Genomic DNA, 15133 nt, shown 5'->3' on the forward strand with positions numbered 1-15133 from the left:
GAGAAGACACTGGGAAGGAATTAGACGGGTGGATTGGCTAAGACGTGGGAGGTTAGGCGCACAGTAGTGGGTTAGTGGGTAGGTTTTCCAAGGTTAGGCGGGTACCTAAGATTCCTTTGGAGGGGCAGAGCGTCAGAGCTTCGACAGAGCTAGAAGAGCTTGGACCTTTTCGTATCGATTATCGAGTAACCCCTCGGTACATTGTACAGTGTTATTGTCGTACTGTGCAAGTACGTAGCGACTAAGGTACGATTTGACGACGGTAGGTACTACTAGGTAGGCACATGTAGGCTGCCAGTAGGTAGGTCAGATAAAGAATCAAATCTTCCAATTGGAAACGCTTCAACCAGCGGTCAGGCGGGAACTACGAGGTGGGATGTTATAAAGATCGGGAAAAAGGTAGATAAAGCAATTTCAACGACTTGAAAATGGAAGATAAAAAAAACAACTAAGAAAATAACTTCTGAAAAGTACAAAAGGCAGAATAGAAGTGCCTTAAAAAACTAAACCGGGTTGAGCAGGATCGGGTCATTCATTGGGCTGGATTCAAGTTACTTGAAGGCAATAACGCCGACCCATTGCCACAGTGTGATTTCATCGCACTTCTCAGGGCAGGCATAGAGGCAGAGAAGGACAGGTTAAGGTTGGTAGTGGGCTGTGAAATCAACTTAGCAGGTCATTTGATATGGCTAAAATTGCTTGTATTACCAGACGAGTACCACTAAACCATGTATCTATGACTTCGTTTAGGCGATTGCGTATGGGCTGATCTTGCGCAAGGGCAACCCGTTAGTTTCAGGGCATCTTACTCACTGACAAGGGATCCACGTACAGGGGTATGTTCGTCTATATGCCACCTGATTGGTTTGCATGGCTTGCATGGCAAGAACCGCCGGAGCCAAATCCACAGTTAGGAGTGGATTCTGGTCACAAGATGCAAATCTGAATGATGTATATTCTACATAGATTTCAAGTAACCGCTATCCTTAACGTTTGACAGGGAATTTACTTAGATCTTGCCTTTCAATTTGATTCACCAGGTCGGGTTGCATTCAATGTCCGGTTCACGTATTTTACCAACGCTCTCTTCCTCAACCACCTAGGCATTTGTTGTTTGCCTATCAAACGGTATCAATCATCAATCCTCGGATATTACCCTCATTGCTTGAGTCGCGCTATCGCTTCTCGTAATCTATGTTATCACGAGATTACATCGACTTTTCTAGATATTCGCTTAGGTGTGTATTTAAGGCGGTCTTCGATATCCTCACTTGATATCAGTGTCAGCCTCTTTTCCTACCAATGAGATGATCTTCAGGGAGTTACCTGTTCCACAAGCCTGTCCACGGAGCGAATTCGGCGAAATGGAGCTTGGTAACCGATTTGGATCTGCTCTGGTTTGAAATCAAGCCTCCCAAGGCTCCAACAGCCTTCGCGCCGCGAAGGGACCCTTGGAGGGGCTGCTAGAAGGGGACCGAGGGGCAATTGGCTTTGAAGCAACTCGTCAACTTCCCTGGGCTAGCTAGCTGGCTGGCGAATCTGATGGTTCTCTTCGGTCTGTTAGCGGCCTGCAGGCACATCATCGCCTCTTGCCTCGACCAGTCCGGTCCTCCTTATATCTGCACCATGCCCCCATTTACCCAATTGTATTCCTACGTTCTAAAAGACATACAGGACGTACATGTATGTGTATGTATGTAGTATATGCACTATCACCATCGACGGCGCCGGATGAGTCGATCGAACTTTGCGATCCCGGCCGCCTTGCGTCAAGCGTTAGAGTCTCACGAGTGTGTTGCCATTGGCTGAAATCGGGTCCGTCTTCTACACTACGCCTACGTATCCCGCGCTTAGACGTATCCAGCTAAGCATTGTTCCCACAGAAAGACATCTCAATCATCTATGCTGCATACTCCTAGAGCTTCACACCACACAACACACGCGCATATAGCACAAATTACGTAGTACACACTATTATTATACGCTCGCCGCCAGGGGTTCCGCCCAGGCCAATAGCTCTCTCCGGATATATACAACGTCGCGTTAACGATGGTAATCTAGGATTCATCTACTCCCGTAATGATGAACCAAAGAGGAAGCTTGTCTCGGATCCAAGGAGACGACAAATGATTCAATCCGCCTAAGTGGATGGCTAGGAGTTGCTTGCCTACAAGCCTTCGTATCTCATGCGATTTATATGGAACATTCATGGATATATGGCAGGTAAGTGTTCATACGAGCCTTTCTTCACCTCATCGGTATGACAAACAAGTATTTCGAGGATGTATAAGTATTTTGTTATTTTGTTACGGTTACCATTTTCTTTATGACGAGGTTTGCTTCTCGATACAAGGACCCCCTTTTATGCGATAGACTAAAAATGGCAGGCCAAGCTAAAAAGATGCAGGCTACTGCTAATCTGTACCTATCTGGGTTAATTACATTTATGTAGTAAGTACCCAAGTACACAGTTTATATCCGGCTACATCTAATATACGGGTCTTAACAGCGCGCTGTAGCCGCCGAAGATCGCAGCTTGCAGCTACAGCGTATTAAGCTGCTAACCATGTACCTACCGAGGTATGTATGTACCGACACACAAAAGCCATTTCTTCGCTCAGTCGAAATCATCCAAGAATACGTTTAAAAATTCGTCCCTGAATCAAATATATGACAAGTCTTGCATGGCCAGTCTTACATGACTTGTCTTACGTGCAGATAAGTCAAGCTTCTTTAACTAATCTAGAAGTATGCCGATGGCAGTTTCACCTCGAGGGTCCCTCAAAGCAATTCCCACACGGTATTTACACGGCGCGCTCACCAGGATCAACTTTCCGTACGGCAAGCTTAAGGTATTCTCAACATCCTTTTCGGGACGTTAGGGCATATACCAATATAAACTTAAGCCTCTTCGCTTCAGCTTAATAGCAGTCACAGTGTGGCTGCTATTAGTAATGTACTCTGCCAGCATACCCAACAATATGGCATAAACATGTCTTAACGGATAGATACCTTTCGTGCGACCCAGCCAGCCCGTTCCCGTTGGTAAAGAAAACGTGGCATGGCACACAAAAATGGAGGTATGTATCGGAACTCTACAGTCTAGTGAGTCGAGTATTATGCGTACATTTTCCCTACTTCTTACCTAGGTATACATAAACGCTCTTCGACACTAGCCACGTCCAATACAATTCTTTTCTTATCAAGAGATCACTTGATGGGACTTTCGTTCATTTCTCGAGCCAATGGTGAAAGCTACCTTCCGTCTAGGTCAGTCTAGTCTCCGGATGCACAACGACGATTTTGCCTTCCGCGGCGACAGCTACTATGTAACTACGGAAGCAAATCAAAAACATGGGATTGGCTGATTTGACAAGCCAAGACATCCATCACAGCCCTTGAAAGGGACGACATAGCCTGATCCTTTTTTCGGGCTTTCATAATTTTGGTATCATTAACACTCGCAATCTGTGCGTTACCTTTACATTTCAATACCAACCACTGTTCTCTACATCGAACATCGCGAAGCCTCGTCAAAATAAGAATTTGATACAAATATTGCAAAAAGACCGTCCTAATTTTATGCCTCTTTGTGCGATCTGCAGCAAGAAAGCAAAGATCTCGGGCTGCTCGGGCTCGGCTAGCCGAACCAGCTAGGGCAGCGATAGGTTCTTAAAGAGAGCACGTTTGGGGTATCAACGGCTTAAAGAGGTAACCCTGCATGCCACGCAGCTCGATATTATGGCGCAATGTTCGCCCGTTGGCTATGCCGCCCCAGCCAAGATTTATCGAAACAGGGGTAGGAGGATACGAACGAACCCATCTGTTCGCACCGTTAGTCCCTCCCACATACATAGTACATATGACGCCTCCCTCACATACGAGGATCGTTTCTAGAACAACAGCTTGATTATTGAAAAGCAGGATACACTCTTTCTATGTATTCTATATCAAGACTAAGAGAAGCTGAGTCCTTGCAACACTTTAAACCCATACCTGCCTAACCTTTACTTCAACGAGATCCACCCACTCCGAAGCTGAAGCCACTATGCGTGCCGTACCATACTAATGAGAGTCAGCTTTAAGCAGGTACATAAGCGAATTTCCGAAATATGCATTTTATGTATGAAGAAAACACAAACCGAAGTGACCTCGACCGGAATTGGCCCCCGACTACCGTTGCATTAAACGATATCGTTTTGCTCAATCCATTAGGGTCTCAATCTCAATCTCTTTTCGTCACGCCGAAACCGTCTGTAAAGCGGATCGATGGATTAAACAAGGTCGGTTTATCATATCATATTCTATTAAGCCCGACACAACGCGACTCCCAGACCCAAGTAGGTAATCAGCTATTACGAAATTCTTACTGTAGGAGTTCTCCGGCTCTTCAAGGATATCGGATAGCAGGGGTGAATTCCTCTCCGAGCAATTGACGAATCAAACCCTTGAGTTATCGGCTTCACCTTGATTATTCACCTTGGCGCCATCTCACACCGCAAGAATCCGATATCAATCGGGACCAATGCTGTTAGATCACTTCAGGAGCTAGCTGAAGAATCTGCCAGGTGTATCATTTTCGCTTATGCCCAGATCCTTTAGATACGTAATGTTGTGGCTTTGTGTCTAACAACCCAAAGTGATGAATCCGTTGAATTTAGCATACTAGCTCTTCCAATGCGTCGGCTCAACTTAGGGCTGGACTTGCTCGACATGGATATCTCCAAATAACTACCTGACTCCTATATGGGGTAGGTCAGTATATTGTTAATATCGGCCGTAGCCGAAGGGATAGGTACTAGGCATGCAGCTCGACGAAGGACCCTGCGGCGCTGTTTGTAACCGTTCAGGAGCATCCATGGGACATCGGTAAGGTCGATATCGGCCACTATCCACTACCATACTAGGTAGTAGGGCTCCCAATCGGCACGCGTCCACCTTGACACGCATACCGCGGAGAGGTTACCTCCCGGTGCTTCGGCATCTGGGGAAAGACGATGCAGAACTTGCTCTTCCCCCTTCCCTCTTCCCCCAGAACCCCAAATTTCTCCAAAACCCACTTCGGGGTCAGATCAGCGCCCAGACACTCCCTTTAATAGATGGATCAGTCTGGCCCACCAAGAAACTAATAAAAGCCGTTCTACCGCATAGCACCTTGATCTAGGTTTTCCTGCTACCGTTTCGAGTGAGCTCCGACAGCCAGTCTACTGCTGTGCTGCGCTTAGAGCTTCGGCACTAACCCACCCGCTTTATACCTGAAATAGAGGCATGAAAAGTGTGAAATGTCAGGTGGACGGCATTCCAGGGTTGTGCAAGGCATTAGCTATTATTTCCCGTAGGCCATATTGAGTTATGTCAGTATAAACGCTTACGACTCTCGTTACTATTTCCAACGTTAAACTCGAAAGCTAAAGAAATACGCCAATGGAAGCCATTGAAGCGCAGTCAAAACTCTCGAAACGTTGGCACTAGTGTGACCCAAAGTCAAGCTGAAGGTTTGTCCGATATGGTCTTCCATCCCAACAATATGTGAACTCTTGGTCTTGTACATAATCCCGTTCCTGAGTCGTTTTCTGAGTTGTGATAGAAGTTACTCTAGACTGCAACCCATTCGATATGTATTATCGTCTGTTCTAAGCGACGGCTCTCATCTTTACCGGCACAGCGGGCCACAGCTTAGTCTGTGATGCTAAATCAGAACGTGACCGCCTATTAATATGCTGTTAGTTTCCTAATATTGACTACTACTGTAGGTCTTGATACCTATTTACACTACTCCTACAAGAGCAAAGCGCGTCACTTTCCGAGGTTCACATCGATCAGCTTACCCTTGTCTTCCCCAGGTTTTGCAAAAGCAGATGGCGCACCGTGTCCGTCCTGTGCAGGGACCTAGGCAGGGAGAGCAAGGGTGGGATACCTTTCTCAGATATGCCGATCACTTTCAAGGGCTGCGTACGGCGTACTTATTCCCACCCATACTTTTCTCGGGGATGACTAGAAATGGAAAAGGTCGGTCCTCTTCAATTCTCTCGACAAATGAAACTCATATAATCAACCAATAGCTGATTGATTAATGGAAGACTGGCAAATTGACCTTTCCCAGCCTAGCTATACCAGCATATTATCAGTCCGCGAGTTTTAGGACCGCTAACCCCATGACGTCTCCCCCGTTATTCGTGCCTGAAAGCCTTTTAACAGCATCGACACCCTTATCCATTAGTCACGGATTATTAAATACACTATCCTACCTTCATTCCGCGATAGGTAGAACGAACAGACCGAGCCTCTTCACCTAGTAACTCCACAAGTTAGCGGACCCAGGTTATCGGGCCATCGGAATGAAATAGAGGGATGGTTCCGAAGTGCTTACGCAGTAGGGACTCGTTGTTTTACGGGATCATATTCGGCAACCATTGCCAGACCAAAAGGAGCCATCGATACGCTAGTCAACGACTCTAAGGTAGACGTATACTAAGACTTTAGACTCTTCGTCTATAGTTAGAAAATGTTTTCTAGACCACTATAGCCCCGAGATTCATGGAGCCGCCTGTGTGGGATGATTTTGTCATCCTGCAGTTCACGGTCGCAATCTTTGGGCAACAATGCAAGCCGTGCTATGCCGTGTCCAGAACTGGTGGTCGACTGTTACGGACTGGACCTCATGCAGCAGTCAAGCAGGACGGGCTGGACTAATAATAATCTCTGACCCACCCAGCGGGCATCCGCTCTACTGCAAGTCATGGGAATTTTTTTCACCGATGTGCAGATCTCATACCATTAACGATGCCTTACCCGCATCCCGCGTGTCTTGGGTAGAGATGGCATCAGGCCGTTCGCTGGTCACATCTCGAAGGAACAGAGGACGTGGAAGCAGAAAGCGTCGCATTGCAGAATGCATCGACTGTAGCATGTAACGCCTCCCACAACAACATTTCGTCATAGTCTACCAATTAAGAATTGTCGATAGTCAAATGCCCGAAACAGAAGAAATTCACATGAAGACTCGCTGATCAAACCTCGCTCAACTCTTCTAGTTTCCAATTATGGACCAAAACAGTTAACCTACCTACTTAGGTACTCAGCTAGGTAGACTATAGAATACTAATCCAACGTCATTTAAATCCGAAGCCCTCAGTCGTTGTATAATCTTAGTCATTTCGACAAATCAAGCAAACGAAGCTTAATGGGCAGTCATTGATCCAGTATCGAGTTTATAGGTACAGAGAGCAACGTCTATACAGATACGATCCGTGGCAAAGCGCTATGTATGGAATAGATGAACATGACATTGCCACATTTTATTGCATCTGCGTATATGATATAGTTCCGTCGGCCTAGACACCACTTCCGCGCTTCATCAGCAAGGACCCGTGTACTACCGTAACACTCGTATAACCAAGCTTGCTCGCCTTATCCGCTCCCAACCGTAGCTACCTCACCGGCACGGACAACGTGGCATGGTCAATCAGTATATAAAAACGTATTCCGAGCATGTTATCTAATACCATAAGAAGAAAACCATCCATGGTTTCGCATCTCCGTATGCATCCCTATAATCCAGTCGCCAAGCTCGGCACCCATCTCGAATCCCCCCCGTATTATCAGAATACCATCGGAACCAAAACCCAGGAATCCACACCACCTAATCATCTAAGCAATCTACCTAGTCACGATGGGATCTATCGGCCCAGGAACCAATTACGAGAGGTCGTTTCCAGCGATTAGGAAACCGCCGTTCTTCTTCGGGGTTAAAGACCCTGATTTTCGATCGACAACGCACCTGAGATCCACCGGCGTCTTCCCTCTCCGGCTACCTGCATTTGGGATCTCGGCCGCGCACCCACGTAACGCCTCACGCTAACTAACGCTTTCCCCCGAAAGTGATCGTCACCACGGCGGCGGAAAGGCCATGCTGAGCACCCACATAATACATACTTGCCTACCTACCTCTACAGTACTAGGTATCACCTACACACCTAAACTAAAGCCATCTCGTAACTCGGCCGTGTAACAGGTGACGCCGTTCTAGTCCCAAAGCAGTATCTCCGCCCCGTCACGCATCTCTTCGGCGGCGGAAGCCGGTAGTTCAAATGGCATACCACGCCCGATTCCCTACCTATAACCTACGTAACGAAACGAACCTTATTATTATTATCACAATTTTATATCTACCAACACACAACGTTCAAACCGCGCTACAATACACTAACCCAGGTAACTAGCCCAAGCGATCGTTTAGGCAACTCGTCGGCTGCGCTAACGTCCTCTGACTTACCTACCTACCTAGTAGGCTAGTTGACAACCGAGACATACCTACCTACGTATATCCAAGACCTTGGTATACGTGTATACGGAACCATCGTTTCCAATCGCGAGCGACGTCGTCTTGGCCATCGATCCTCCCTTTCCCCAGCTTTCGCGCACGCCCATCCGGTTATCCGGGGGCCGCGCATCGAACTTGTTGGAAGCCAAGGACGTGCATGGTATGGTATTGGCATCCCTGCCTACCAGCAGCGCCGGCGTTCGTGCTAGTGGACGACGGCGCCCTTCCCGGCGCGGCGGGACAGCGAATGGGTTGCCGGCGTTCGATGACCCCGTCGACACGCCGTCGGGTGCTATGTTTCAGCTGCGCTGTCTAAAGAAGCGTTCTAGAATTTCGTGGACGGCCGTTGTGGGCGCGGATCGCCTGTTTGTGCTAATTGGAGACACAGGTGTTGGGCCAGCCAGCCCTAATTCGCGTTAGGCGGGTCTGGTTAGTGTCCCGCTTCCGGGCTTCAAGACGCTGTTGGACCCGGAAACTGTGGGATCGTCGAGCGAGAGGTAGGCAACGCAATCTTTGTCGTGAGATTGCATAGCACCTGAGGCGCAGGTAGAACACCACCGCGCGTCTGAGATTCTACACCGCTGATATATCTCCGACCTCGAGTGTTATGTCTTAGCCGGAAGAGACGTAATCGGCATAGCCAGGCTGACGCCGGCGTCTGATCTAAGACATTTTATCATACTATGTAAGTCACGGATCTGCAGCCACGGTGAGACCTTCAGCCCATTGAGTTGAAGGAAGGAACAAATATCCCGGGGTCAGATGGGTACAGTCGGCAGAACCCCGCCAGCCCTATTGGACGGATGGCGTGCATGATATAGGGCTGCTTATGGTGGCTGAAACCCGGAAACCGGTGTGCGGACTCGATGATCGTGTGCCGTGTCTTGGGGCGTCAATGCAGGGCTTCGTAGATCCGAAGGCCCGCTCTGTGTACATGTGAATACCTCTTAACTCCGCCAGCGGAGAATATATTGACTAGTAGAACGATAGAAGTATTAATTCCATGCTATTATGTCTTATTATGGCCGGCGGTATCTGTCGTGGTATGTCTCTCGTGACCAGCGTATTATTATATTAATCTAGCGTCATAGAAGCAGCTTTCACTTGAACAGTTCTCTGGCAGCCTCGTCCGACATATTCCCTATGACTTGTTTTGACTTCTGTCGAGCATCTCCGTATTCAACATTCGTCACTGGGCAGCCTTTTCCAGCATCTCCGATATTACCAATGAACTGTCGCGACTCGTCGAATGCTCGCGCATATTTGACGTTATTGCCGGTCTTTTCCTCCACGCTCTTCTTGCAGTCCGCTAGCTTAGCTTTGAAGGGTAGGATGTCATCTTCTTCAAATTGTAGACAGGACCAGTTGACATTATCGGCATCAGAATGGTAGGTAAATCGAGATAGCTTGGAATTGAACCCATCACAAGCTGCTCTGCAATTGTTCAGTGCAGGCTTTAATCTTTCCAGAGTCAAAGATTGAGTTTCGCTGATACTCTGAGCATCTCCGAGCTCTGTCTGGAGGGAGCTAAAAAGATTTTGTAGTATGTCGAGATCGTTACAGAGGTCTCTAATATTGTCTGGTGCGTGACCGAGGGTGGTAATGGTGTCGTTTAGAGACTTGAGGCTCCGATACGCGAGAGTAGCCGGTGCGATGACGACCTTATGTCGTGACTTATCGCGTCATAGGTTTAATAATTGATGGCGTGAATTCTAAAACTTTTCTTTAGAAGAATTATGCCCAACTTTTAGGAGCTATGTTTTACGATAGGTACCATTTAGTGGCGTACTGCGGAATGCGTAATAAGGGGTCAGCGCCCAATGCCAACCGAAATGCAAGAAATGGCCCCCAATCGGAGGAGGTATTGACCCGTTGAATAGCGCTTGCGACAGGAAATTCTCGTCAAGTCATTGGCAATATCATTATACATTACCATGGCACTTCTGGAGAAGCCGGGGAGAAATGTGATTGGCAAAAGGTCAGTGATTGGTTGATACCCTCTAAAGCAACACCTAAACCTCCACTCCATGGTTGGGATGGATTAATACCTATTCGTCAGAGTGGTAAGTGATGCTTATGTATTCTTATGTCTTCAGGGCCCTAGCGAGCCTCATATACCTAGGTACCTGCTATTAATCGAACTCTTACCACACCTTTCAAGGGACAGTACCTAGATACGAAATAAAACAGCTGTGATGTAAACTAGGTAAGAAAAGGTTATTAGAGGTTATGAAATGAATACTATCAATTGGAAATCAATTGCCCCAATCTCCTGGATTTAGGAGAGTTCATAAAAGCCGGGTAAGATCTGAATAAACCGTTCGCTCTTCTATACAACCTACTTAGTTGACCTAACCTAAGAACAGGAATCGTATCCAAATCGGATTCAAGTACCATAAAGTTCGTACCAATGGCTGAACAACAGGGTGCTTCACATTCAGCTGAAGTATCTCCACCATGGGGCGCCTTCCCAGCTGAACAATATCTTATCGTAAGCCACGACACCTTACCCCGGACGGCGGACCATAAGGATAAATCTGCCAACCCGTTAATTCAATTAATGTATTGAAAAGTATACTATATAAATATAATGTACGACGAAAATATACTGTGCTTTGTAATTTAAAAATTAAAAAGTTTATAAATTATAATACGTATAAATAAATACTTATTAAATAAATATAATAAGTTTTTTTATTTTTATAAAAATATTAAAAAAATAAGTATTTATTTAATAATATTATAATAATTATTAATTAAATTAAATTTTATTATATTTAAATATTTAATAAATAAATAAGTATATAATTATTATTTATTATAATATTAAAAGTTATAATAATAAAAATAAATTAATTTAATTATTTTATTATATTATTTAAGTTTTTAATTATATTAAAATAAGCGAAAATTTTTATATTTAAACGTAAAAAAAAAGTAACTTAATATATTATTAGTTTAAATTTTAAGTTATTATTAATTTAATAATTAATTAAGTAACTTTTCGAAAATAAATAAGTAAATAAAAAATATATTAAATATAAAAGTAAAAAATTTTAATAATAACTTTTTAATAATAAAAAAAATAATTTTATAATTAACGAATAAAATATTAATTATTTAATGTTTTTTTTAAAAAATAAAACTTTATTTAATAAGGTTTTTTCGAATTTAGTTTTAATATTTTTTTTTATTAACGTAATTTTTATTTATTTTTATTTTTATTTTTTATAATTATATTTTTATTTTTAATTTAATTTTTTAATAATTATAGTTTTTTATTTTATTTTATATTTATTTAAATAATGAACGATTATTTATGTATTTTTAATTTTTTTATTATTTATTTTATATAAATAATAATATAATTTCGATTTATTTTTATTTAAAATATTTATATATTTTTATATATTATTAAAAACTTTTTAAACGTTATTAAGTGTAATTTAAATATATTTTCGGTAAAAAACACGGTTTTTTTTTATTTTTATAATTTAAAATAATAATTAAGAAATTAAATCGCGGTATATTTTTAACGTTAATAAAAATTTATTAAATAAAATTAATATTATTATTTATAATGTTATTATTATTATTATTATTATAATGTAAAAAAAACGCGTTTAAATTAAAGTATATAAAGTTTAAAAAATAATTATTATAATTAGTTAAATTTTTTTTAAATTTAAAATATATAAAATAATATATATAATTTTATATTAAATTAAAAAGCGTTATTTTTAATTAATTATATTCGATTAATTTTTAAAATTAAATTTATATAAAAAAAATTATAATTTAATATATTATTATATTTAAATAAGTTTTAATTTTTTCGTTTTATATTATTTATAATTAAAAATATTAATATTTTATAAAAAACGTAATTAAATAATATAATTTATATCGAGTTTTATTAAAGTTTAATAATGTTACGTAATAACGTATTATTAAAAGGAATATTTTAAATGTATTATATAAAATTATAAATAAACGAGTTTATAAAAATTAATATATTTATATAATTTTAATATTTAAAATATTAATTAATATAATATTAATATTATAAAAGATTTTTAAAAATGAAATATTTATTTATATAATGTTTATTATTTTTTAAAATAATTAAAACGATATATTAAATTTATTTATTTATATAATATTTTATCGTTTATTAATAAGTTTTTTATAATATTTAAATTTTAATAATTCCGATTATTTACGAATATTATATTTAAAAATTAATAATTTTTTATCGATTTAAAAATTTAAAATATTACGGCTTTTACGTGGTTTATTATTTCGGTTTTTTTTTATATTTATTAATTAAACGATTTTGTTTTTTCGATGCGTTATCGGATCGTTTTTTTCGTTTTTAAAATCGATAATATTAATAAAAAGTTAATTAATTTTTCGTTTTTTAACATTTATTTTAAGTTTTAACGAATGGTTTTTATAAAAAAATGTAAAAAAATTTTCGGTAAATACGTAATTATAATTATTATTATATTTTAAAACGGTAATTATAATAACGGGGTTTATATTAATGGTTAAATTTTAATTATTTAAAAAAGTTTTATTTTAAGTAATTAAATTTTATTACGATTTTAATAAAATAACGTTTTAAAAAAATTAAAATTAACGGGTAATTTTATTAAAAATGTTTCGCGTTTTATAAAAAATGAATAATATTTTTATATTAATAATTTATGTTATATTTATAAAAATAAATAAGTTTTTTTTATCGAACGTAACCGGTTTTTTTTATATAAATTTTTTTAAACTTTTTTCGTTTATATTATTTATTCCCGGTTTTAAAAAAAAGTTAAACTACTTTTACCGTAAATTAAAAGTATAAAAACTTAAAAACTCGTAATTTACGGTAAACGATTCGTTAATAAAATTAATTTATTAATGTATTTTATAAATTACGAAACGTTTAATTAATATAAAATTTTTTTAAAAAATATTAACGATAAATTAATAATAAAAATAATTTAATAAAACTTATAATTTTAAAACGTTTTAAAATAAAATTTTTCGAATTTTATTATAACGTTATTTTAAAAATTAATAATAATAAGTTAAATTAATTTAAGATTTTTTTTTATAATATTTAATTTTTTATTAATAATAAAATAAGGTTAAAATTTATATACGAATATACCGGTTAACGTTATATAAATTAACTTTTTTTATTATTTTTAAAAAATGAATTATTTAAATTTTTTATTTATTTTATAAGTAGAAATATAATAAAAGTCGAAATGCGGGAAATGTGGGAATTATAAAAATTTATTATAAATTATACGTGTAAAAATATATTAATTCGTTTTTTATATATAACTACGAAAGTTTTAAAAATATTACTTTTAATATAAAGTTTTAATTTATTTTAAGGATTTTTATTTTTTTTAAATAAATTATTAATAATTATTTATTTATACCCGGTAATATTTATTAATGAAATAATAATATAATATTTTTTTACCGATTAAAGTTTTTTAATAAATTTAACGTAATAATTATATTTAAAAGTTTTTCGTTAATTAATTTAAAACTAATTTATAATATTAATATTAAGTTAAATTTATAAAGTTAAATATTATTTTAAAAAAAAAATTAAAATATTATTTTTTTTTAAATAATATTTATAAAAATAATTTTAATTAAATAAACTTAAATTTAACTTATATGTTTTAAAGTATTTAATTACCACGAATGTTATTTTTATTTTATATTTATAAATATAATATTTATAAACGTATAAAGTAATTTTTAAAATTATTTTTTTTTTTTTTTATTATATGTTAATTTATTTATTATAATATTTTTAATATATTTTTTTTTAATAACGTATTATTTATTTAATATTTACGTGTAAGTATTATTTATATAAATTAAAACGTTATTATTTTATTTATTTAACTTATATTCGTTTCGTTTATTACCGGTAAAATTAATTCGAAATTATATATATTAAAAAAAATTAACCGGTTCGTATTTCGTTATAAAAAATATATTAAAATTATAATACGTAATAAGTTAAATAATATATAATAAATTTAATAAAAAGGAAATAAATTATAAAATTAATAAGTTAATAAATTTATTACGTTTTTTTTCGTTTTTATATTTATTTTTAACGAAAAAATAATAAAAGTAATAATAAAAAAAATAAGTTAAATAATTTTATTTTAATAATTATAAGTAAAAAATATTATATAATAAATTAAAGTTATTTTTATAAACTTTTAATAATATATATTAATAATTTTTTTTATATACGTTTAAAAAACTTATAATAAATAATGTTATTTTTACGATTAATTATATTATTTAAATAATATTTAAATGGGTAAATAAATTATTTATAATATAAAATAAATTTATATAAACGATTAATATTATATATAAAAATACTTTATAAACATTAAAAAGTAAAAAAAATTTAATTTTTATTTTAAAATTATCGATTTAAATTTTATTATAAAAAAAATAAGTCGTTTCGCGTTACGTTTATTCCGTTTTATAATTATATTAATATTATTATATAATTATTTATTATATATTATTATATAACGAATAAAATCATTTATTATCGATTTAATTATATAACGGTTCGCATTCGATATAAAAACATATATTTTTAATTAAGTTTAATTTAAATAAATTAAGAAAAATAATTATATTATATTAATATATAAAATAAATATAAAAAATATATATAATAAAAAAAAAATTATAATTAATTATAATATAAAAAAAAGTAAGTTTAATTAAAAAATTTAATTTTTTATAAATAATAAT

At 36.7% G+C, this 15133-nt stretch overlaps 1 protein-coding gene across 1 annotated transcript; it reads right to left on the reverse strand.

The window, feature by feature from the left end:
- Positions 1–9423: 9423 nt before the first annotated feature.
- GGS22DRAFT_186442 (uncharacterized protein) lies at positions 9424–10352 on the reverse strand (the record flags this gene model as incomplete). The annotated part of the gene is made up of 2 exons (XM_047964458.1): positions 9424–9996; positions 10257–10352. 2 exons carry the CDS (start codon positions 10350–10352, stop codon positions 9424–9426), a joined length of 669 nt encoding a protein of 222 aa, XP_047821444.1.
- Positions 10353–15133: the final 4781 nt, after the last annotated feature.

This window comes from Annulohypoxylon maeteangense (genome assembly GCF_022496945.1).
Source record: "Annulohypoxylon maeteangense strain CBS 123835 unplaced genomic scaffold GGS22scaffold_4, whole genome shotgun sequence".
NCBI lineage: Eukaryota > Fungi > Ascomycota > Sordariomycetes > Xylariales > Hypoxylaceae > Annulohypoxylon > Annulohypoxylon maeteangense.